Source organism: Lepidochelys kempii, chromosome 2, assembly GCF_965140285.1.
Source record: "Lepidochelys kempii isolate rLepKem1 chromosome 2, rLepKem1.hap1, whole genome shotgun sequence".
In the NCBI taxonomy this organism is placed as follows: Eukaryota; Metazoa; Chordata; order Testudines; family Cheloniidae; genus Lepidochelys; species Lepidochelys kempii.
The window spans coordinates 87,430,375-87,456,709 of NC_136381.1; the positions used below are offsets into that span (position 1 = coordinate 87,430,375).

General features: G+C 41.6%; 2 protein-coding genes across 8 annotated transcripts in view; one reads left to right on the forward strand and one right to left on the reverse strand.

The window, feature by feature from the left end:
* Positions 1–6,034, forward strand: part of ARHGAP28 (Rho GTPase activating protein 28) — a 91,622-nt gene extending 85,588 nt beyond the window's left edge. For 6 of the 7 annotated variants that reach the window (XM_073331548.2, XM_073331551.2, XM_073331558.2 and 3 more), the window contains one exon: positions 1,996–6,034. In XM_073331548.2, coding sequence (XP_073187649.1) covers positions 1,996–2,179 — 184 coding nt within the window. In that variant the 3' untranslated portion in view covers positions 2,180–6,034. The remainder of the gene's footprint in view (positions 1–1,995) is intronic. The other variant, XM_073331549.2, reaches the window with a different exon arrangement.
* Positions 6,035–6,603: 569 nt separating this feature from the next.
* LAMA1 (laminin subunit alpha 1) overlaps positions 6,604–26,335 on the reverse strand; it is a 155,182-nt gene continuing 135,450 nt past the window's right edge. Inside the window, 13 exon segments of the mRNA XM_073331559.2 lie at positions 6,604–7,045; positions 10,363–10,585; positions 13,167–13,300; positions 15,032–15,185; positions 15,884–16,042; positions 17,956–18,145; positions 19,079–19,191; positions 20,413–20,617; positions 21,135–21,320; positions 22,024–22,175; positions 23,360–23,530; positions 23,742–23,856; positions 25,436–25,577. Coding sequence (XP_073187660.1) covers positions 6,885–7,045; positions 10,363–10,585; positions 13,167–13,300; positions 15,032–15,185; positions 15,884–16,042; positions 17,956–18,145; positions 19,079–19,191; positions 20,413–20,617; positions 21,135–21,320; positions 22,024–22,175; positions 23,360–23,530; positions 23,742–23,856; positions 25,436–25,577 — 2,105 coding nt within the window. The 3' untranslated portion in view covers positions 6,604–6,884.

Here is a 26,335-nt window from a genome sequence, read left to right on the forward strand (position 1 = left end):
TTTACAGAGTAGAATCTTCTATACTGCAGTCCATCTGCAGAATGAAGGGCAAGATATAGGGTCTAATCCAAAGCCCAGTAGTCAATGGAAAGATTCCTGTTGACTTCAAGGGCTTCAGAAAAGGTTCAGTGACCAAGTTCAGCTTATAACAACCTGATAAAGACATTGCCACAGGACCCATAGTCAATATCTGTGTTTCTGTCAAGTTCACCTGACCTTTTGCTTGCTTCTCTCCCACCTTCTTCATGCCTTCCTCCATGTAATCCCAATAGTTAGAGCACCCTTCTTCTCCTTGCTTGCCAGCAAATTCCCTCCCTACATTTAAATATTTTCTCAAATCTCTTTTCTCCCTTGATACCTTTCAGTGAGACCCTCCCCAAAGCTTGAGATAGAAACACAGTGGTGCCTGTGTTTATTTAGACTGTAGTTCCTTGGGGCAGGACTATATCCAAGTTCTGTATAGTGCTGAGCAACCTTTGGAATAAATAGGATAGTAAGAATGCATTGAAATTAAATGTGACCTTACCCAAAAGGCCAAGAAACAAAGCTTTTAATTCAATATTATACAACTAAGTTGTTTTCCTTTTTCCCTTCTTACTAAAGATTATTTTGGACTAAGTTTTAAATCTTTGCTTGGGCAGTGCATGCCCGGATGGGAGTATATCTGCACCGTAGAGTTTATTTTTGATCAATGCCAGTAAGAAACAGTATATACATATAGGCATAAGAAGGAAGGTTATTGGTTACAGTCCTAAGCTAAGAGAGCTATGCAGAGTAAGGACACCTGCAATTATGTTCATGGCAACAATATGATCCCTGTTTATAGTGAAGCCACAATGCTGGTGCACTGAGTCTATAACTACATGGAGTGCAAAGAATTTTCCAGGATCACCAGCAACTGACAGGAGATTGATCATTAATTAGAAACAATGTAGAGCAGATTTTCAGAAACACCCTTTTCTGTACTATGATAAAGCAGAGAAACTGCCAGCCAGCACAGCAAAGGTTAAAGAGAGCCTTTGGGCCCAGCTAGCCCCGTCCATTTAGACCTGCTGCCAGTGGCAGGCAGGCCAGCTCGAGGTTTTTTGCCTCCCCAAGCAAAAAATTTACCGCCCCAAGCTCCAAGAGCGCAACTGCCTAAGGGAAAAAAAAAAAAGGGGGGGGGTGGCCGGAATGCCGCCCCTGGAATTGTGCCACCCCAAGCACGTGCTTGCTTTGCTGGTGCCTAGAGCTGGTCCTGGTGGCAGGCCTGAGGGGGAGAAAAGAAGAATGTAGCTCAGTTCAGGGCTGACTGAGGAAGAGGCAGAAGGTAGCTGCTTCCCTGTCTGAGGGGAAGGAGCACTAGCCAGCCAGACAAGGCAGACAGCAGGGAGTAAGCACTGTCTCCCCAGCCAAGGGAGACTGCAAAGGAGACCTAGGAGCCTCCAGCACCTGAGGTAACTGAGCGAGAGAACCCCCAGAGACATTGTGGGGCTTGCCCTCACCAACATGCAGCTGCCCCACCTAAGGAAGCCTGGGACTGTGGCAAGGCACCACCCAAGAGAGGACACTACAGGAAGGAGGCTGCCCAGCAAACTGGACTAGAGGGGCCATGCCCCAAACTGAACAGACTGGTGGCAAGTAGCCCAGGACAGCGGATTTTGACTCCCTACTGGGAGGGTCCCCTGCCATTTAGGGGTTGATCTACACAGGACCCTGGGCTGGGACCTGGTGGAGAGGGTGGACCTGGGTGCCCCTATTCCCCTGGCCTTAAAGACTGTACCTCCTCAACCAAGCAGTGGGGCTGAGTGCCGTGTGCTCTAGCCACTAGGCAACCCAGCCCTCCAAGCCACCTGTTAAATGCACATTCAAGTTGGAAGGTGCACTCACAAAACCTGACTTGCTTCTGTACAGTTTGGAAACTTGCTCAAGCACACGTCTGAAAATCTAGATCTGTTGGATTTATCAGCATACTGAGAACAATATATGAACAATTATTCTTCATTTTTGTTTCAGGACTGCATTGTTTGGACCCAGATGCATACATGTTAGATGTTTACCATGCAAATCCTCAAGCAGAATGGGTGATAAAACCAAAATCAAGTTGAAGCTTGCAAAGATATCACATCTCAGTGATTTGGAAAAAGCCAAAAAGATGGCAACGATGCTTTCCATCTCAAGACGACCTGGCCACAGATGAAACCAAAGCATTTTTTATTTTATATATTTTCCTCCCAAGTACTTTACCATTGAGCCTTTTCATATCCCAGATAGGTAATGAGAGCTGTTACTCCAAGTTATGGAACATTATACAACGGTGACAGTCACATGGCTTATATTTGTGCCAGTTCTTCAATAGACATGAATGAGGAAGGAGCAGAGGTACTTAGAAACAGCTTGTGGACCTGAGTATTTTTTTCACTTCTTGACTTGATGCTGAGAAGACACATTTCTATAAACAGGTGACATCCTAGAATGTAGTGAACACTACCGACTGCAAGGTAATGCAAAAGAATCACCACGGTATGCAAGAAGGGAAACGTATCGATTAAACATGGACTGTGGGAGCTGGACTGACAGCAGTGCCACAATGTGTTTATGTGATAAACTCGAACCCTTCTTTCAAAAGCAAACCAGTTTATAAAGTAAAACGTCCATTGTTCCAATATCTGTGCGGCTGACTCACTCCTCATTAGTAGCTGATACTGAGGAGAAAGAACTACTGTGTAAAGACAAACATACTGTTTATGTATGTTGTACTGTATATGTTACTACTATCAGCCTTCTGATACATCTCTCTCCGGCGTTGACCGCGTACCCATGTATTTGTAGCACCACTGCCTCACAAATTAAACAATACTTCCTTCTCCCTCCCTCCCTCCCTCCCCTACACACACATGTAAAAGTGATGGGGCTCTGAGACAGCCACTAGTCTTGCCACTCCAGTTTTCACTGACTAGTCATGGCTTTAAAATGTTTTCTGCTTAATTGTCTTAATATGTGTGCTGAATGTCTTAAGGGCCAGTTACAGACATTACCCTTTCTCCAGAACCTAGTCTTTTCTCATTTTTAGGCTAATTGTTTTTCCTTAGTCTATTTTAGTTTAATATGAACGTAGTTTTTAGTCTTGTCAGCAGTGTTCAGAAGAAAGATCTTGCCTGACACCTGTGTCCTATGGCAGGGGTTTTAGGTTTTCCTGTTCATAGAGATGGAGAAGAAGAGTTTCTGATGAGAAGTAGGATTTATTATTATTTAACATTGCCCTTGTTGTAGTGCCTAAAGGCCACAACCAGGTTGGGCCCCACTGTGCTAGGCATTGTACAAACAAGTAATAAATAGCTAACTCTGCTGCAAATTGCATGCAGTCTAAAAGATGAGATTTAATTGGTCAAGACAGACAAACACGGGCTGGGATGGGGTTGGGGAGACAGTATAACAAATTTATTTACTAGAATATGCTCCATTCTTAGCCAGTCAGTAGCAGTGCTCAGAGCTCTCCAGCTGGCTAGGCATGATCAGGCTGTACTCTACTGCATGCATAGACATATGCTTGCAAGAGATGTGGGGATGCTCTAGAAATCACAAATTTCTTTCTCATGCTGCAAAAACAGGAAGTTGTCAGAAATATCCTTTGTTAAATTTGAATGATATATATTTACTGTATGATAAATTCATCTGTGGTATGACCTGTACAATCACTTTGGTGGTTTTTTCCCTCCATGAATTGGCCACAGGAATATGGAGAGAAAGAATCTTTCATTTATGAGGTAGCAATCGATAACTGTTACGAGCTGTGTCCCACAAATAAATGTAAAATATGTTATCTTGATGACAGAGCATGTAACTTGTGATGGTTTGCTACATCTGTGTAATTACTATTGTTATATATTTTGAAACCTTACTTTAGGCCTCAGATTACTATATAGCATGCCCTCCGCTACACCCGTGCAACCTTATTGGTGGTACTTAGTAAGCGAAGCCAACCTGTGGCATATGGAATATTTCACTTTTTGAGTTGAGCATCTAGGGGGCAGAATTTGGTTTCCTTTCTTCAAGCTACAGGGTAGGATGAAATTTAACAACATTCGGTACCCTCACCTAAATTTTGCAAAATTGCTTTTCTCCAGCTCCAGGGCATAATATGAATCTCTGCCCAATTCTAGCTAGGATAGTTCTAGTACAGCTGTAATAAAAACAACGTGTTTCTTGTTTTCACAACTCTTTAGTCACGTGTCTTTGAGAGATGTGGGCCAGTGGTTTGTCCCAAGACTAATAGCTCAACTGTTCTAGTACTAATTTTTACACTGGTTCCTGCTGTGATCAAGTCACTTAATCCCTCTGCCCCCATGTTCTGAACTATAAAATAGGACTAATAATACTCTTCTCAGGAGGGGAGCATAAGAATGAGGTCAGGTCAAATTCTGCTCTCAGATATGTGCGTGCAAACCCTGTGAGCTGAACAGGAGTTGTAAAGATATCTTATAAAAGGATAAACAGCTCCTAGGGATTTTATGTGGAAAATCCCCCTTGAATGTGAAGAGCAGGATAGAAGTACTAAGTAATATTATATTTATTACCATTGAAAGGGTTTCTATGATTTCACAGAAATCCCGCACATCTGCTAAATAATTTAAAATGTAGAACCCAAGATAACATTTTCTAAAGTATATTCAAATGCCTTCAACTTCTCCACCTTGTCCCCAAGCATTCAGACTGTAACTTACTCTATACGTTTTGGACTCTCAAACGTAGATTCCACTGGACATCTTCCTAAAATAAATACCGCTGTGTGTTACAAATGAAGGAAGGCTGCTTGGAATACCTTAGCCACTTCCCCTCTTTGCACAGGGACAGAAGAAAGCCAAATTTGATTTAAGTAAATCCATCCTTTGATACTGGAATGTTACTTTTTTAATTAAAACTGTCTGTCACTTTAATCCACATAAATATGAGCAGTTTGAATAGATTCTTCGAACAGTATACAGACTGGTAATATAGGGCCAAAATCTTGCTGTCATTGAATTAAAAAGTAAAATTCCAATAGACATGAAGGAGAGAAGGAACTAATTGCCTAAGTCATACTTATTGTAGTTGGAGTTGTTACTTATGTTTTACATTGGCCACATTGGCTAACAGGAAAACAAATATTACAGTCAAAATGTTCAAACATGGGGTCTTGACATTAGGCCTACCAGTTTGAAAAGGTTGGCTTAGGTTTCTGGATTTCCGCTTCCATTAGCAGCAGTTTCATTCAAAGTTGTTACATGTTGGTTTGTTAGGTAACAAAATTGTGCAGTGAAATATTAATAAGGGACTGAACATGTTTAGGAGTAGAACCTATTCAATAACCTCCAGAGATGCCTTAAGTGTTTACACGCTCCATTGGCTGCAAAAAGATCATTTTCTGCATCAACACACTAGCTATAGAGAAGTATGTAAGAAGTAGTTAGAAACATATTGGAACAATCCAACTCCTTTTCATATTGCTAATGTCTTTATAATGTGTATATACACTGTAAACTACCTCACTGCATTTGCCAGGAAAAAACATTCTGGCTTAGAAGCATTTTATTCCAAAGCGTCCTTAGTAGTAGCATTGCCTACTTCTACTTGCCTCACAGCCTTTGATGATGCTGCATTAACAATGTTTCCTTTCAGTGGGCAAGATCTGGAAATCAGCCAGTTTTAAAAACCAGAATGACATATTTCTTGCTAAGAAAGAAATTGCACACTGGATGCGTTGCCTCACTCCTTGATCTTATACCTGGTCATATTCAAAACAACTGTAGTGAATCATAGGGGGGTTGAATGTTAGGTAAGAGATCCGTTTTTAGAAACCCTAATTATGCAAAAAAACCAAACCAAAACAAAAACAGTTTTCCATAATAGGTCATTGCCTTGGAAAATAATATGATGCCATTAGGTAAATCAAATGTTTGTATGTATGTTTTTCCTTACCTCTCCTTGTTAGAATGTTGACTGTTTTGTTACAATAAATTCCACTCTCTGCATAGTAGTGTATTTGTAATGTAGAACATGTACATTGTATTTTATCCATGACAAAAATAAAAACAATGTAAACTAACCGTCTCATTAAAATTCTCACTGCATTTTTAATACATGGTTACCTGGGAAATGAGTCCATTTTATTTTAAAAGCAGCCCCTTTGTGAGAGCACTTAGGGAAGTGCATGGACAAATTTACAGTTTTATAGTACTATATTATATATATATAAATATAAATTATTATATATATATATTTATAGTACTAATATATACTGTATAAATTTATAGTACAATAATAAAGGGTCTTCTATACTGACTAAGGGATGGCGGGAGTATTAAATTTTGGTATAGAGCAAAATGGAATGGAATAAAAGCTAACAGAGAAAACAAATATGAAAGAGAAAACAGATAGGAGGATTCCAGTCATCTGTTAAGTTGCCCTCCGTATAGTAGCATTATTTGCTTTATATTGTCACAATTATGCACTTCATAGTATCTGGTTCTTTTCTTACAATTAAAATGGACAACTACTACAGCACATGAAATAATGCACATTCTATTGTATTTTCATTGTCTGGTCCAATTTTATTTTTATTATAAAAGACCAATATACAATACAACAAAATACTGTCAAGCAAACAGAACATGCCTTGTAAACACTGATTAATCAAAGTTTCCAAAAAAGAAAAATACCCAATTAATAGCTGTTAACATTTTAGTAGAGGTATTGGTTGTACAAAATGGTTTTAGTTAAAAATGTAAGCATAGAACTTCTAAATATATTTGTCCTGAGTTGGAAAGTAACTGAGAGACATGGGGTTCTCATTTAAAAAAAAATCAATCACCTCTTCATTAAGAAATTTAAAAACCTATCTCGATCCCCAAATCCTTCCCTGAAGTTTAGTGCTCAGACCCAGGGCACGAATGAGGAAACACACCATGCAGGTCAAAGGCTTTGCTGAAGTCATAGGATTCTACCAGTTGGCCCTTAATCAGCTTAAGGTTTCTCAAACATCCATGGAACGAGTTCTTGCTTGTCAGACAGTTTTGCTTCATATCAGCTGAAAAAGAAAATATGAAATAGCTAGAATGTGCTTCTTTTGGAAGGGGATGGAAGCTGCATGTGAGAATGATAGCAAGTGCCAGGCTTACAAATTATTCATAAAAATCATTGGACATAAAAAGAGAGCCAGCAGAGCACCAGCCACTACCAGCATCAGTGGGAATTGAGAATGCTCAGACCACTCAGGAAGTGCTCAGTGCTTGCAGGCTCAGACTCAGAGTTTTCAAAAACTGCCAGGTGGCTTGCACCAGCCAAACTAGATGGGCAATTCAGACAGCAGTAGGGGAAAGAAATCCACCTCAGCCTGAGGGAAGGGAGGTGATAGCCATGCCGCAATCACTGTTAGAGAACAAGCTGGTCTGAGCCCAGTCTATCTTCTACCAGGACATTACAGCTGCTAGATCTGCAATACCTTGTACTCTTTTGGCCTTAGTTGCTCCCCCAGTCCATCCCTTCATGCTGAACTACATGGAACTGTTTACAGAGATCAGCTCTATTGCATGATGCAAGAGGTGAAACAGTGCACTGAATGCTTTCTGCACCACTTATTATGGTAGGTGAGTATCTCCCTTGTCTGCACCTATGATACATATTTCCAAGAGGAATCTTGCTAGAGGAACAATTACTATTGCATTAGCACCATTTAAACAAACATAACCCCCATAAAACCTTCAATGGAATCCTAGGAGATCAAGCAGTAGCCATGCTTGATGGAATCATTCATTAGTAGCTGTAAACTATCTTGAGCTCCAACACTGCAAAGTATTATTCCAAAGCTTTCCAAATGCTTAAAAGTCATGTTTGCTCTGTAGATTTCATCAATCTAAGCTCTTCATAACAAGTAGGCCTTGTGACATTACACTCCATATTCTTTATGGAAATATGCTTATAATATGGATAGGGCATAAAAGATATACTTTGTGCAAGATGGCTCATGTAAGATATCATTGGAAAGGTTATGATTTACTGAATGTGATTATCCAATTTGCATGCCCATTTCTCATTTCTGTATCTGAAGTTAGGAACACTGACCATGTATCTATATTTCAAATGTGCTACTTTGGGTGTCACCCACAACTAACCTTTCAGGTACAACAATGCAAAGCCAGACAGGGCTGATGGCCCATCAGCAAAAGACAAAGGACTGTGGAAGAGTTTAGTCTTCCTGTGGACGCTCCAGACAGCCTACAAGTATTGGCTGCTAGGACCCTGCCAAGACATGTGACTGAGCCACCCGGTACTGGACCCCCCCCCCCCCCCCCGAATGCCAGTGTTTTTCCACTGGAAGACAAAGGGGTTCAACCCATCACAGGCCTAGGTGTTCTAATAATAACTGCTGTTTCAAAGAAAAATGTATGTGGGCGTTTCACACTTTGTTTAATAATTCATCATCGTCTGATGTCTATTCAGGCTCAATAGAAGTATAGGTATTAAAAAGCTGCAAATAAATATATTCACCCTGCTTGCAAAGTAGCCAATTTTCTGATGTTACAAATGCAATCTTTTTAATGGCCTACAGTACAGTTTAATTATGGCCTACAGAACAGTTTAATCTTAAAAGCACTAAACTCTATTTTTCTTGGCATTATTATAATTTAATGACAAATATTTATATGAAAAAGAAAATTGTGCAGAGCAAATGAGACCTAATGATAAATTTACACCTGGCGTCTATCTTGGCCTGTAGAAACAGTCCCTCGCAGACCCAAGTATGACCCTCTCAATGACAACTGTAAAGGTTTCACTGTCGTTTGTAAGAGCAACTCCTAACTCACTACATCTAACACGTTGTCATAGTATTTATCTATCAAAAATGTCATGTAAGGTATCAAATAAAAGTTTATACCATACTGGTCATCATAAGTAAGGTTACATTTTAGTCAGAGGTATATTTAGTAAACGTCACGGACGGGTCACGGGAAGTAAACAAAAGTTCACGGCCTGTGACCTGTCTGTGACGTTTACTAAAAATACCTGTAACTAAAATGGGAGGGGGGGCAGTCCAGAGGGTGCCACGGGTGCTGGGGGAGGTGGCCGGGCACCCTGCTGGTGCTGGGGGAGAGGGCTGGGCCACGGTGCACTGCCCAGGATGCCTGCTGATGAGGGGGCGGGGCGGGGGTGCTGGCAGGGTTCCCTACTTGGCTCTGTGTCCCTGCAGTTCCTAGGTGGCGGAGGGCACAAGTGCTGGCTGCCGCAGCTCCCATTGGCCAGGAACCGAAGGGGGTAGGGCCTGTGGGTGCGGGCAACGCAGAGCTCCCCCCCGGCCCCTCTGCCACCCAGAAGCTGCAGGGCCATGCATTTGGGAGCCCCCTGCCCCTAGCCCTGAGCCCTCTCCCACAAACCCAAACTACTGCTGCTGCTGGCCCCTATCTTTGTTAATAGACTTCACTTTGTTTTATCCTAAGTAAATCTCAGTGCTGTAACATTCAGCAAAGCGTGAATGCTGGTGTGTAACCTGGTGTGTACACTGTCTCTTTGGAGGCAGCAGACTTGGTAATTACTGAGAGTGTCCAGTGATGGGGCTGGATACCATGGAGGAGCATTCTTCAAGGGGTCTGGGGTGTACCAAGCTTTACCTGTAAGGCAAAGTAAGGGCTGGCAGACTCCTGAGAAATCTGTCTGGGGTGCCTAACAAGTGGGGATGACAGGGAGCTGTCACTCAGCTTAGCATCAGCAAATCTCTCTCTTACTAAGGCAGAGGGGTAACACAGTCACCCGCAGTAAATGTCACACCAAGTAGTTGGCACCCTCCCCTCCGCTGCAGAGAAGGAGGGATCTCAGAGGACAAGCACAGCCCCATAATGCATCGTGCTAGCCATGTAGCGGGTGTGGCCACAACAAGTGCGGGTGAGCATGGTATAAATGCCTACACAGATGGTGGGAGGGGGAGGGGGAATGCCTTGATATGCCCGTTGATACAGCACACCCTCACAGGATGCTCCGCACGTGAGGATCCTGTGTCGCCTCAGATTGAAAAGTGGCCCCGTTCCATGGAAACCCCAAGGAAGGGAAGTATTTCACAGGGTACAACTCTCCTCCAGTGTTAGGGTTGAGACTTGGCAGGGCCAGTGTAAATTGACACCATCTTGTGCCAAATTCAATAGATCTCGTTCAATAAATCAAAAGAATTTCTGGCAGAATCAATTTTTCATGACCGGAGTTAACCCATCCCCCACAAAGTAAGTTCTGGAGACTCAAAAATGTTAGTAGGATCTTAGCATAGCTGATCTCACATTACATTCACTAAATTATTATGGTCTATGCAGTTTGTGAACTGTTAGCTATTTAGTCAGAGAGAAATACTACTGTACATACCTGGAAAGCCTCCAACATAAATGGGATTGTTTGTATCTGCAGATGTTGACTGGATGTGGGGATTATCAGCCTGAACCAAATTCCCATCAATCATCAGAGCAATGCGATGCTTGCTTTTGTTTGCTTGAAGCTTGTGCCACTTTCCATCACATAAGCTATTTGCACCTTGTGGTTCATATGTGGCTGTTATTCTGCCAGCTCCATTGTTGACATGGAACAAAACCTGAACAAATAACCGGATGCCAATAATGACACAGACAGTAAGAACACGTGGAGCAATCTGATTGAATAAAAGCACAGTCATGCTGCTGCAAAGAGTCCTTTTTTTTTTAAAATAAATGACTAATGAGTGACCAAAGCCCAATAACCAATTTAATAGATGGTGTTTAAATCCTTATTAAAGTATTTTCTAAACCTAACCATGATACATTCAACAAGCTAGGAATTCTTTATCTGAGATATAAATGTTTGGTATAAATATGGGGACTGGTTCTTCTACGCTAGTATACTTCCACTGACTTAATAGGCATTACACCTGACTTACACTGGAGTACTAAGACCATCATGTCCAGTAATTGCTTCAATATGGCAGCAGTTATGTACAGGATGAGAAACCACTAGGTCAGTGCCAATATGTGCATGGATACAGATGTATGAATGTGTGCTTCTATTTCTCTTTTTTTTCTTTTTGGTTTAAACAGGCTAAAAGACAAAATTTTTGTGTTGACCTTCAAACATGTAAATATTACCCAAAAACAAGGGCAAATTGGGAAAAATATTTAAAAGCAATGTATTATTTACTTATTTATTTTGTACTGGAGTGGGGAATTAAGTACTAATTGCTACAAGGTACTTTCTGTGTAACTTGCTGAATCATAATGACCAGTGAGACCTAGAACACAATTAATTACCCGGAGTACTAACCATAAAGATTGCAGTTCCCTATAATGGAGGCATGGCTAGCAGCTGGTCAATTTTGTACCTGTAAAAAAGATGGGAACTCTGACCTCAGACATAGCCAGCTCTAGGAAATCTTCAATATTTAGATAAGCAATTTTGTTGGCATTGTCTGCAAACGGATAAATTAGGGTGTGGGATAAGGAATTGTTATTCTATGGTAATAGGGTAATGAGCTCCCTAGTCAATGGCATTACATGTAAATTGGTTCTTTTTTTTTGGGATGAAGAAGATTTTAAATTGTCTGGGTAGCAGATACTGAGAAATTTCCTGATGTACAGAGGGCTGAGCTGAACAGCCACAGGCTCCCTCTCAAGAGAACCCGAGGACTATTGCAATTAACATGAGGAGGCAGAAGCCTGGCTCTTGCAGTGAGCTTAGACTACTTATTTATTCATGGTACAAATTAGCAGATTAACTCCTTAAATTATGTCATTTTTGTAGTTGGCAAATATTTCCCTTTTTTAATCTACTGAAATAAAGAGATGTTTTTATATGCATATCCCCTGATTCTTCCCTGCAATGTTCCCACTAGCTTTGGGACTCTCAAAAACCTAACGATACTTTGGTAATGCTACCACTTTCCATATTCATTAAGGTGTCCAAGGATGCAGTGTCCATTCCATTACAACTGAAGAGATGATAGTTGGGACATGAAGCCTTAAGGTTGAGGGTATGTATGGGGGGAAATAGTGGTGGACACTCCCACCAGCGCACACGTCTCAGATAAAGGCATAAAAGCCTCCACCTCCATAAAAAAATCACTTAATGGAAAAACATTCCCTGTAAATTACAATAGTGCTTATGAGATGGCTTGGTTCAAACAGCCATTGTGTTTTCTTTGGGTTCTGTTAGTCTGAGCTGGTTCATGCTTCTCTTCACTGCTGAAGTATAATTAGGCAGACTCACTGAAAAGTTTTAAATAAATAATGTTGTTAGCTTTTAGCTTTGTCAGTTGTATACAGAAAGAAATATAAATTCCAAAATATAATTTATATTTGAAAAGTAATCACAGAATTTGTTTTTAATTCAATTAAAAGGCCTCATCTGTTTACATTAATCCTGTTTTAGAGATTTACAGTTCTCCTTTGTTTTAACTGTAACCAAAAAAGGGACTAAATCTTGTACTATTTTCTTTTCCTAAGTAAAATTAAACTGATGGATTTCTAAATCAGCTTTATAAATAACTAAGACTTCTAGCAAAAGAAACAGGGAAACTTAATCCAACATTCTTACATATATTTTCCTCTAAGCTCTTCAGCCTCATTTTAAAAGAAAATGATTGAATACTGAATGGTGACTCATTCCATTTCCTGGCAATTTCTCATCTCAGAATAACAATAGGACTTTCACCTATGCTAACAAAATTCTTGCTAAGACACAGCAGCTAAACACTTTCTGCAAGAGCATGCTTGGGTAAGGGCAAGTTTAGCTTAATTGAAAAGGGTACCAACATATATGAAAGGTATTTTGCTGGTCCAGCAAACAGCATATACAGTATAGTAGCGAGTCCAACTAGAAAGGAAAGCACAAACTCTTCAGGCTGACATAAGTACTATGGTCAGTAATTATAGGATGAGGAGTCTCCGTGCTGCTTCACATTGTGGTGAACCTCACGATGTGAGCCCACCTTCCTTGTGACCAAATGTTTGCCCCAGATTATGTGTTGTATTTATGAATCACAGCAACATCTTTGTTTCTATCACATTGCCTCCTGGTCTTTCGGTTTAATCACTTATTACTGATGTAATGCTCAACACTTCCGACTTTCCCATTTTGCACAAGCCTTGGAGAACTATCCCTAAATTCAACTCCCCTAGTGAGTGTCCCCTACATATGCAACCCACCTTGCCATTCACAATCTCCAGTCCAATGGCATCTACTTTAGCACTACTGATTCCAAGAAGAACTCCATTCATAGCCATGGTGCGGAACTCAAACGTAACGTTCACATCAGATCGGACTTTATAACCTTCTTTGACTGAAAAATAAACGATAAGCATAAAGTAAAAGATTAGGAATGTGACAGATATGGCAATGTTCTCCAATATCTTTGTATCGTATTGAGTTTATGTATCATTGTGGGCCAGGGATTGTATGTAATTCCATGGGAGAGAGTAACCACAGCCCCTCCAGGAACTAAGAACAGTGGGCAAATTCTCTCAGGTTGAAACACCCCCCCAGAGAGTGGCAGCCTGTGGCAAGCTTGCCTATACTAGTTCAAAGTGGATTCTCCAGAAGCCAACAGACAAATAAAGGACTTTTGAATAAAAAGCCAGAGTTTAAACTGATCCAAGGCCTTCTTTCTGATGTAGCAAACAGATAGAACCCTCTGTCCAAATGGGGGTGGGGGGTGTCCAATCCTTAGGGAAGGGTTCAAAGGACTGACACTGGCCAGAATCCTTATGGAAATGGTGGGAGTGATCTCTGGTAAACTTATTAGTGTGTGTGTAGGTTCTTTATTATTTTTAATATGTTATTTTGCTGTAATGCTTTTACCCTAAGAATAAATGTATTTGCTTAGATAAAACTGTTTGGTAACTTATCACTGTGAGCAATTAAGCTGTTTATGAAAGACTGGCAGCAGGGAGGCAGCATGGAAAAGCTCCGGCAGCGGGGAAGCCTTTCCCCACTGCCTGAGCTTTTCCCTGCAGTGAGGAAAGATTCCATCAGTGGCACAAGACACCATACTGCTAAAAACAGCACTCCTTGGGTGTGTAGAGAGATGTATAGGGTACATATCCACTGGGTTTAAGCATGTCTTTCCTCCTATAAGCAGTACCTCACCATCTACCCTGCTATTTATACCCCTCCTAGGGGGACATGCAGTGCATGTACTCTATATACTGGTGTAAGGAGAGTGCAGTGTAGACATACCCTAAGAGAGGGTGCCATTGCATGGAGGGGGAATACAAGTGCAGTTGCTCTGAACTGTGACAAGTAATCAATAGTACATGTGATAATTAATAGGCACGATAACTAACCTGAATGGACAGGGTTTTTGCTGAGTCTTTGGAAAGCTGTTTGTAGACTATAATTCAAATTCAGAAACTATGTGTAAAGTGGTGAGAGTTAAAATTCCCTTACATGCGGTGAAGTTCCCTTTCACTCATTTAGACTCTTACATCAGTACCCTGGGCTTAAGCAGATCTAAGGGAGTTTACATTGGTGTAGTTCAATATGTTGACGAAACAGAAAAAGTCAGAGGTGCTGGAACAATTTGCATAATGGGGGTGCTGAGAGCCACTGAACCAAACTGTAAACCCTGCGTATGATGGAAACCACTTCAAGCCAGGAGGTCTCGCAGCACCTCCAGTTCTAGCACCTATGGAAAAAGTGTAAAGTGACCCCATCCTTTTTCAAATTCACTCCCTTATACCTTCTGATTCCTCAGCCTTTAAATTACACCAGTTTAAACTCTTTTACACACACACACACACACACACAGAACTTTTTTTTTCCCCTTAGTTGGAGAAGAGTTAGGTCTTTCACTTGTGTCAGAGACTCCTTTGCAGACTGCCAGTCATTGGCAAGTGGGAAGAGGGAAGTCTTGGACGTAAAGGGGGAAGGAGTTAGTTAGAAATACATACCCAGAATATACAATAGTTGAATGAAGTGTCATTTAATTATGTTCATTGCATCTAAGCATAAACTTGATGGGTTTTCATTAGCACTAATTCAATAAGCTATTGATTCCATTAATGACACTTACCTAGAGCAGCAAACCCACTTCCATCAAAGAAAGTGCCTTCCTGTGCTGTTGCATAGCATTTATTCACAGCAAGGATGGAGACAGGGCTCTCTTTGTCAAGTTGCTTGTTGTTAATCATCACACTGCCAATGCATGCAGGGATACTGTGAGTGACCTAAGTGTAGTGAGATATAACAGTTAATACATAAGGCAAATTGCAGGCTGATCTCTCACAGCAATGCCTGACATCACTGTAAATTAAGGATTCTCTGAAGACAACATTCAGGGATTTAAAGCCCCAACATAATTATTTATACAGTGCCGCAAATGTACATGATGCCTTATAGCAGTAAAAATAAATAGAGTATAATCAAAACAGAAAACAATCCCTGCCTAGAAGTGCTAATAGTCAAAAACACATGCTTGAGAGGCCTGCTCCAGGGGTTTGCCATTGCCATTAATGGGAACAGAGAACAAGCCCATAAATTAAAGGCGCTTGAATTTGCTTCAGTACGTTATTATGAAAATCACTAGTATTTTTCTAACCACTGTTTTCATTAAATTATAGATTCAAAATGTTAACATCTTTGTTAGCCTGTAATACATTAAATCCAATTATGAAAGAGGTAAGTGTCAAGTTACACAGTTACACAATACACAGGGCAGCAGAATTGCCATAGAAACAGACCATCTAGTCCAGTATCCTACCCCAGTCAGTGACCAGTACCAGATGCTATAGAGAAAGGTGAAAGAAACCTGTACTGGAAAATTATGCTTCCTAACCCCAGACAGTTGGGGCTTAGTTTATGCTGTGAACCATCTGGGTTATCTCTTATACATTTTTAACTAAGATATTTTCAAAAGAAATCTTACATTTCCAGTATTTCTAGCTGTATAATCTAAAGGAAGCCCTCCCAGATAGAGCTTCCCTTCCACATCCAACGTGTTACCATCTCCCAGAGCATTAACTGCTGCAGATTCCTGTCCATCGACGGTGATTATGCCTTTTCGTTTAACATACTCTGTCTTTACCTAAAAGAAATAGCAAAGTTTGTATCAACCTGCTGCCCACAATAAGAGTAGGCAAGATCCATTTCTGAAGATGATTTCAGAGGCTAGCTTGCATTAGCATACTGTATTTGGAGTTACTCTGAGAAGTCCTCCACAAGTTGAGGTTATTTCAGAACGCAACAGCGTTAATGCTCAAGGGCCTTCATCCCCAAATCACTGACATTCAAACACTCCATGGCCTGCACTGATTGCCTATTGTCCTGTGAGTGCATTTCAAGGTCTTGCTATTAGTATTTAACGCATTAAATAAAAGAACTAGTCTATTTTAGTTATATTTAAGGCAGCTTCAAAACTGTTGGTGGGGACCATAATTCTGGAATATTCTGCCCCTCAACATACACTAGAGCTCGTCTGTGGTGTCTCTGACTGTAGTGCATCTTTACTTTCTTTGTGTGGTAGTTTATGTTGTTTTTTGCTCTACTTGTATTAGGCATGCAAGACAATATTCTGAGGACTTCCAGGATGGACGTGGAAGGTGGCACCTCTGTGCCATCCATCCCCACAGATGCCCCCTCAGGTCTCCAGGCACGGAGAAGAAGGGCAAGGACTAATGGGATGTATATTGTCTTCTCCACCAGCCTCAAGGAAAATTCACGCTTAAGTTAATGCTGACAGACTTAGTCCTAACCTTTGTGCGTAGCTCCGGTGCAGCGTGAAACCCAACCTCCTCACAAAGGGAGGAGCCTCCCAGAGACAAGGGGGTCCAGTGGAGCTCTGCTGGCAGGGAACCAGAGAGAGGCAAGGTACAGAGATACAGGGCCTCTGCACTGAAGGCCCTGGCCTCCATTGGATTCTCTGACATCTGTGGCCAACACATATGCTTTCTCGACATTGCACCAACCCCTACCCCTTGATGGAGAAATCTGCAGAGCAGGGACTACATTTCCTATCAGCTCCCTCCCCACTGCACATTCCCTTCCTCCCGGCCAGGTAGGAGGAAGGATCCTGAACAAGGAAATGACTAGGCATCTTTGAGAAGCAGCAGTGCCTAGCGAGGATCTGCAGAGAAGTTGGGTGCAGATAGGAACCCCCAGGAATTATGGGCAGAGCCGTGTGTGGAACAAGCTGCGTCTGCCAGACACTACAGCTGGGCGTAGATCTGTGTAGGGCTTACAGGGGAGCAACAATGGCTGGAGAGCGAGCCAGTGCAGCAAGGCCCCAATGAGAGACACTAACTGAGCCTGCCCTGGAAACCTGCAAACTCTTATTTGCTTAACTAGGGACTGGACTGGAGAGGGAGCCCCAGGCACTAGGCATGAAGATCCCTGACTCGACTGGATTGTCCCAGGGCTCTAACAAGAACCGCTACAGGTTTCTTTGAACTGTAGCTGTTTAAGCCTCTGTACCTATGGTATTTGCAACCTTTCCCTTCCTTCCAGACCTAGTTAAATACCCCTTTCCCTTAACCACATGTCTCGGTGATCATTGGGATCCACAAAGGCTAGCACCAGAAGGCCTAGCTACTGAAGCATCTATGATGTTTGCCTCCAAATCATGGTACACCTAGCACACTACTGGCATCTTAGCGGTTCGGTGTATTCCAGCCCTGAGCAGCCCTAATAGTTACAACTCAGAGTTTCCAGGCCACTCCGAAGGATTTTCTCATAGAAGGGGTGATTGCTGCTTTGGCTTATTAGTCCTCTTTTCATTAAATAATTGTCTCTTAATAAGCTGAAGTACTTTATAGGCTATTAAGTGAAGGACTCACTTCACAGTTAATAAGAATAAAAAAAGAGAAGTTCATTATTCAGGTATTTGAATTATTTCAGAACAGTGGCCAAGTCCTGCATGCAAACACTCTCGCTAATGTGTGGGAAAGGCAAGCAAAATTGATCCAATGACTGCAGGTGAGTTCAAGCCTCTTGGGTACCTACCGTGTGCCATTTGCCATCACTGATGGCAGCAGGGTGAAAGGCTACTGCTTTTCCTTTTCCAAGATCAAATAAGAAATAGAGTTGTCCCCCATGAAGCTGAAGGGCTGCATAATCAATCTGGTTCTGGTGAGCCAGGTAGTAAATCAGGCCACTAGAGGCATAGGTTCTCAGATTCAGCTGGACAGAAAGTCTAGACAGTAAAAATAGAATATTTTTCAAATCCTTGTTCTGTCGTGATAGAAAACTTCCCTTAAGACTAAAAGTTATTGGTTTAAAAAAGGATCAAAGTAAATTATAACCCACTGTATATGTTTGAAAGCATGACCAATAGAGTTTCCACAATAAAAAATAATACCATATATCAGAAACACACGAACAGCTTGTCACAGGGTGAGTGGGCTCTTTAAGGGGGTTGGATTCAGCTGCACCTTGTGAAAGGCTCAGGCCACCTCTCCAGGTGAGGGAAATGAGCCCTGGGCTAACCTGGTAGAAGCCTGTGACTCATAGCCAGGCCTGCTGGGATATATAGAGAAGCCTGAGTTCAGGGAGAGACTGAAAAGATCAGGGAGATGCTTCTTAGCACACAGACAGATATCTAGGGAGTGTATAAGAGCAGGGTGGGAAGGTTGGATACCAGCCCACTGGAGGAAAAACTGAGCAGGTGGACTCTCTTTAGCTCTCAGGACAGGTGGTCTGAGGAGTGAGTGCAGAAGGGAGCTCCTGCAGGGGATCCAGAGGGAATTGGGGAAGAAGTTTCTGGAATAAGACCTGGCTGGAGTATTTTTGTACTGGGAAGGAAAACCCTGTGAGAGATTTAGAAGCCCACAAGGGGCACAAAGGACTGCTATGCCTGAAGAGAAAGTTTGGGAGACTCTGATTTTGAGTTAAACTATTAATTTATGTCAATAAAGAAGATCCTGGGAGAGGAGCGTAGTTACAATCCACCAGGTGCGGTGCTTTAGTTGATAATGGCAGAGTAAAGAAACTGAGGCAGAGGCAAGGTCTGATGCTGGGTTTGGGGAGAGACACCACTCCTTCATACACCATTCCTTCATAAAAATTGTTCTCTTTGTCTTGCATTTAGCTGCATAAATGTGTTATGTGTCATTCAAGATGTACCTACTTCCTTCTGACGGTAGACTGATTAAAAGGCAGTACTATGTGGCTGCCTTTAGCAAGGCCAAACTGGTGGGCACTGGGAACATGATCTGGTATTGAATCCTGTGCACACTGTCCCTGTTAATGAAAGAGCTTCATTAAAGAGAATATTCCACAAGAGATATTAAAATATGTTGTTGCTTAAGGAGTACTCTTTTATGGTGACATAGCTGTGCTGTTTGCTCCATGTGCAACTGACACACTGGAAAAATGTGAAGTGTACTGTAACAGCAATCGCCTGAACTCTCAGACAGTTGGGACATTTGGCAGGCACAAAAAAAATGAGTTATAATGACTAGACCATGCTTCACAGCACTAACACAAAAGTCTCTGCTAGTTAGGTGTTCTAGCTTTTGATTTATTAATTTACTTCCAGTTTATTTGTTCATTAGTCTCTCGGCCTTTATCACGGGGAGGTCAGAGTAGAACGTTGGTGTGAAATTCCTTACCTACTCTTGGTGGAGATATATTCTCATCTATTCAGAGCATCAATAGCTCTGAATCAGAGTATGAAACAAAATTATACTACAGGTCTCAGACGGCTTAGCATTTCTTTTTATAGGCATGTGGTATAAAATCCACAAAACCTATGTCCCCGTCCCACATAAAAACGATTACCAGACACTCAGAAAACACTCAGTCATAAAGATATACAGCTCCAGAAAGAGAAAAGTAATGCTGCATCATGTCCTGGGGAATATAGCCCACACAGGTATTGTGTGAACTACACAGAGGCCCAAGACCCACAGGTAAAGACTGTGATACTATTATTGATCCTCTGCCCCCTCAATGGTCCGGGTTTGATCCTCAGCAATGAAAGCATGGCAGGGACTTGCAACTGTATGCACATGACCACTGAGTTTTGCATGGTGACATAACATTGATTCAATCAACTTTAATTTGCACTGCAAATCTCGGCATAGATCCACTTTGGCAGGAGAACATGCCAATAATAGCAACTACTCTCTAACGTCACCTGCCTTGAGGTCTATATCCCCCTTTTTTATGCAGAACTCCTCAGTTGCAAGTGTACAGGTGGCTGATCATTGGCACACTTAACTGCATTTCCCTTCCTCATGGCCTTCAAGGTGTAAGGCCCAGAAGTGACTGCTGTACAGAGGTATAGTATGATATACCATTGCTTTTTCCCTTACAAACCATCTTTTCAAGCCCTTGTTCATGTCATTTACATTCAGCTCTATCTCTCCATGACAAAGAACGGAGGTAAGCATATGGCTCTGTATTTGGGGCTAAGAAAAACACAGCTAGGATAGACCTTGCTCCCCCCTCAATACTCACTTTGCCGACAGGGGCAGCATGCACTAAGTTTGTAGTATGTACTCTCTTAATTTCGGTAAGAGGCCGCAGAGGAATTGGCAATGGCTGCAGTTCTGGTTGAATCTCAATATCCTCTGCTTGTATGGCAGATTTAGGCTTCTCTGAAAGCAAGCAGCTGTCCATATCCACATGCTCGTACCTCACCGCAGTGGTGAAATCCAGAAGCCTGGGTTTACAAAGGAGTAGATGACAGTACTTTACAAGAACTTACCAAGTTGTCAATGGGTGAAGATTTGCACATCAGTGGAAAATGTTTCAAAAGGGTTAAGCACAGTGGGAGAAAATCATTAAAGAGTATCCTCTAATTCTACACAACAATGTTCATGCAACAGTTTTCTTGGCCAGCTATCTTATTTGTGCATGCAAATCGGATCACTGGGAACCCAACTATGTGGGTTTGTGCAATGTATCTGTATGCATTAAAGGCACTTCTGAGGCTGACTGAATATCTGAAAATGTGGCCAGCAATACTCATTGATGCAAGTTTGATACTAATCTCTTTTGCATTTTCCTATTTATTACAGAGTGCTGGCAGAATGCTTGCCCACAGCACACACACACAAAAAAGAGAGATATGGTCCATGCCCTGGAGATCTTATAGTCAAAAGCAACAGTTTACATTTTATATACACAGGCCTGCAGTTCCATTCTCCAAAAGAGTGCTGCCATTCATTCGGACTTACTGCATGTTAAAGATCAGATTTCTAATACAGCCGTAAAAAGATTCTGTCATCTTGAACCCAGAAATGCCCTCTCCTGCTGGAACTCCACCAGCGTAGAAGTTGGAAATATTCATGGGGCTCATTTCTGCCAACAAGCCAAGTCTCAGTTCTGCAGGATTACTTTCATCCACTTGTACTGTTATCATCCTGAAAGGGTGAAGCGGAAAATCATTCAACAAGGAACTTAATTTCAATGTCAGGAATGCCAGGTGCTAAGAAATAAAGATTCAGTGGCTCTAGAACACTTTTTATAGTGGGGGTGCTGAGAGCCAGCAAAACTGTAAAGCAATGGTCCCCAAATTTTTTACCTTGTCCTCCCCCGCTCATCTGCACCCCTCTCCCATCCCCTAGAGTTGGGAGCAGATAAGTGCAGCACCCCCCACACCCTAGTTCCCACGCCGATTTAAAGATTCAGTGCTTTTGATAATCCACCTAAACTATTTACAACTAAAGAGGTTCTTTGAATAATATTTTAATATTTAGTAGGATGAATTTGTTGAGTAGCTTTAGAAATGTGACGACTAATCCTGTTACAGGAGTAAATTGGACATGTATGTTTCTTAGTCAAATAAATAGTCAATTAACTGTCTACTTTTTCTAGCAATATTTAGTAAATTTTATTCAGGTGGTCCAGACTGTCTAAAGCTTTCAAGAGAGCTTTCATGCACAACTTAATCAGTGGCTGTATGCAATTACCATATAAATCAGGACTCTTTCAATAACAACAGAAACACACAACCCTGATTATTCCACTGAAATGAGCTAGCCAAGCCAGTTCTTCAGGGAACATGGTGAACTGAAAATGACATACAGTAATTAAACGAGTGATACTGTTCACAGTCACATGTACCTCTTATTCCGGATCAGGATAACAGAATGTTCTTGCCCATCACTGTATGTTCCATTTGCAGGCTGGAGGATGATTTTTCTAGTACTTGCTCTGTCTCCTGCATTAATATACACTGCAAGATGACCATCAATCAGCATGATGGAAAAGAAGGGCTGTGGAGATTTAATCATTCAATTAATTTTTTTACTGCAACTTTGTTTTCTTTCATACCCTATAAATAATACTTAAAAGGGTGATGTGGTCAAATCTGCCACCAAATGTAGGTGTTATAGACAAACTCCGATGAACTCCACAACCAGAAGGAAACATCCATCATTTATTTTATTTATTTGTTTTGTTTATTTTTAAAATTTCAGTGGAAACAAATCAAAAATAAAATATCAAAATATAAACTGGCCCCTGCAGTCAAATACTGGAACACTGTGACAGTGAATGAGAACAGATAACAGCTAGAGAACTAAGCCTTCTAACTAAAGAGACATGAAAGCTGGGAGTCCCTCTGTCCATGGTAAAAGCTCAGGTAAAAACGCAATCCCTTTATATCCCCATAAGATAGTGCTAAAGGAAAGGATGCTGGGATGCCATCCTTGGACGCTGCTTGGGAGCTCTATCTTTCACACCAGCCTCCAGATAGCAGATATTCGATAAATTTGAAGCCAACAACCACCACCTTCTGCTGGAAAGGGAAAGGAGCATTGTCTCTCCCTCTGTTCCCCCTCTCATTCCAGAGCCTCTTGAATGTTGTAAGTTGAGTGGGTGTCTACTATCCTACCCTTCTACCAGCCTCCTGGCTGCTACAATCAGATATCTGGGGTGCCTTCACCACTCTACTTCCTACCCAATCTCTGTGTTTGAGTCTTCCTCCCCACTGCCTGCCTCTGTTGCTGTTCATAGCTTTTCTAAGTAGTAGCAGGATGAAACTGACTTGATTCTTTTCAGCTTCAACCTCTCCACATAGCAGCAGCAAAATCAGCAATGCTCTGGTCAGTTTTCACTCTGCTTCAATTCTGCAAAACCATGAGCAGCAGCAGAGGTACTGGAGTTGTCTGTCTGCAGATTCAGGAACACAACACTGCACTTGTTTACCTTTGGCTGATATTTGGCTCATATTTCTTTGCAACCATCAGGGCTAGATATATTTTTTTAATTTGTAATGCAAGTTTACATTCTGAAAGAGTTGATATCATTTGCTTGAGAAAAACTTCCTATTCACTCCCCAGTGGATTATTTTCTAGCAGTGCTATCCAGTTTATATTCTTAAACTAAGCAGGTGATCAGACACGTAGAAGCAAAGTTGTGAAAAAGTATTTAAGGTTTAAAAGCAGTCAGTACTGACCAAATGTGCTTGTCTTCGTCGTCGCTTCTCCATTCCTTTGCTGAGACCAGCCAAGATGATGCCACTACTGTTCTTAGTAGCAAAAGTTACCATCAGTTCTGATTCTGGAGACAGGGACTTAGGTAGCAACTCAATGTAGCCATCATTCAAGATGCTAACACTACGGATAGGCTGTTTTGTAAAAGGAGAGAGATAATTGATATTTTTGTCCCCTATGAGATGTTGAATGTGAAAGAACAATAGCAATAGTGGACTAATTGATAATTTATCAACAAAGCAATTCACTTCTACTCTCTACATTGCATCACAAAACACTGATTCATTGTTTAATCCACAGCAATAATCAGATTATAACACCCTAAGAGAGCTGCCAGTTTCCTACCTCCAGTATGCACCCTTTTCTCACACCATATGAGTTTTTTAGCAAGTCAAAGGTAGAGCGGGATATTTCTAGGTTCTTAATGCATCCCACATATGTTCTGCTGTTAAGCCCTTTCCTGAAAGAAAAAATTAGTTTCCATGGTAAAAACAAAACACTGGTTTAATAATTTTAATTGGGATTTATTGAGGAAAATGTAAAGTTACATTATTCAACAGGAAAAGGAGAGATTGATTTAAAGGGCTGATCCTGCTCTTTGAAATCAGGGTTAGTTTTCTCATTGTTTTTAATCGGAGCACACTAGAGCCAAAATGTAGCCACACAACATACATTAAATCTTATCTGAACTACCAAATCCAGAGGAGACGGCATTAAAAGCTGGAACACACAAATGTACAACAATGCACTGCAAAACCAAAGTATGACTCATTTCCAAAGCTTGGGGGTAAATCCTCAGCTGCAATGACACAGCTCAGTGAGGGAGGAGGTAAAGGCGCTCTATACCACCTATCCCACCCCTTCCTTCTTATTAGAGCTGTCTGGTGCAAGTTAGAACAATCTAAGACCTGGTCTAACTTGCACTGGCTCATTGTGGCTTCCTAGGGGTTCAGCTGTGGGCACTAATTATCCAGGCACAGAGATGCCATGTAAAAATCTAACTACCTTATTTGCAGGAAAAATCAGATATAAACTTTAGAGCCATTATATTCAGGCTGAATTGAGTCAGCTTGAAGAATTGACCAGTGTGGGTGTGTAATAGAGAAAGCATATGTTGTAAACTGGAGACATCCACAAATTATTTTTTTTAAATGGCTCCTATTGGGATATTTTATTTTTGGTCTTCCTATAGTCCAAGTAATGAGAAAGAGTTGCAAAAATTCCATTTTAAGAGTTTTTAAAATGTATGCTGAAGAACAGGTTTTTTTCCATTAACACTAGTTGGAAACCATGGTGTCTACATAAAGTTTGCATGCATTCAGACTATGGTTTTATTTGATTTGATTTTACACTTCAGGAACACAGACTGATTTGGCTATTTTAAAAGGAAACAAGGCCCTCACTACTCTATCTATATGGTATGTTAAAACCATAAACATTATAAACAGCACTGGAGTAATGACAATTGTTATTTAAATAAGAGGAGTAAAGTATAAAGACATCAGCATGGACTACATCTAGTATATGGTCAGTTAATCCCTGGCACTTAGTGGTTTAAATTAGGTAGTGTGGTCTAGAGGATAGAGCACTGGACTCGGACCCAGACCCAGGAGACTTGGTCTGTTTGTGACTTGGGGGTGAGGAGGGTAATGTCACCTCTCTGCTTCAGTTTCCCCATCAGTAAAATGGTGACAATGATGTTTACCTCCCTTTGTAAAGCACTTTGAGATCCACTGATGAAAACAGTTAAGAATAAATAATAATAATGGCCAGCTCCTCAGCTGGGGTAAACTGTCATAACTTAGTACCTTCAATGGAACTATACATTTACACAAGCTGAAGATCCTCCCCAATACTTACAAACACGTAAGCAGAGGAAAAAACAGAAGGAAGAAAGAACACTGTACCAAGGGTGACCAGATGTCCGATTTTATAGAGACAGTCCCAGTTTTGGGGTCTTTTTCTTATATAGGCTCCTATTACACCCCCACCCCCTGTTCCGATTTTTCACATTTGCTGTCTGGTCACCCTAACTGTACCTCACAGCCCTAGATCTTGGCAGTCCACCAATGTAAATTGGGTCCTTATCTGAGCGATTGAGGTCTGAGGCTACGCCAGGGGATTCTCCTTGCTTGGTTTCTTTATAATTAAGATTATATGCATCCATGACAGCCAAAACTCCTGCAAAGAAAGAAAGTAAAGATCAGCAAAATAAGACATGATTTTCTAGCGTGGCAATATTTTTGTATGAAATGTACAATAATTTTCCAAGTGAAATGAGTACATGTATAGTCATTTTTTCATTATAAAAGTTTAACCTATTTTACTCTCAAGATTTTAGATAAGCTAGCCAGTTCTTTTACCAAAAACAAACAGATTTTGGAGAAACCAACAGAAAAGTATCTATGTATAATAAATAAAGATACGATTCTGTCATTCATGACTTCTTCAGCTACAGCCTGCTGCAGCAGCGGGGCTGGAGCAGCTGTCAGCCCCTGCCCAGGAGCAGCAGGACTGGAGCAGCGGCTGGTGGTTAGCCCCGCTGCAGGAGCAGTGGCCCAAAGCTGCAGGAACAGCGGGCTGCCACTGCAGAAGCAATGGCTCTGGGCCACAGAAGCAGTGGCCAGTGGCCACTGGGTCAGCCCGCAGGAGCCAGAGCAGCTGTCTGGAGCTGCTAGAGCAGTGGCCCACAGCACTGACCTGGGCAGCAGCTCAAGAAGTGGCCTGAGGACACCAGAGCAGCAGCCAGAGCAGCAGCCCAAGGGGATGCCAGAGCAGCAGCCGGAGCAGCAGCCAGAGACGGAGCCGGGCTGGGTCAACCACCACCGCAGGAGCAGTGTCAGGACTGGAGCAAAGGCCAGTGGTCAGACCCGATGGGGTTCCCACTGTAGTCCTTCCCTCACAGACAGGTCATGGGCTTCCATGAATTTTAATTTATT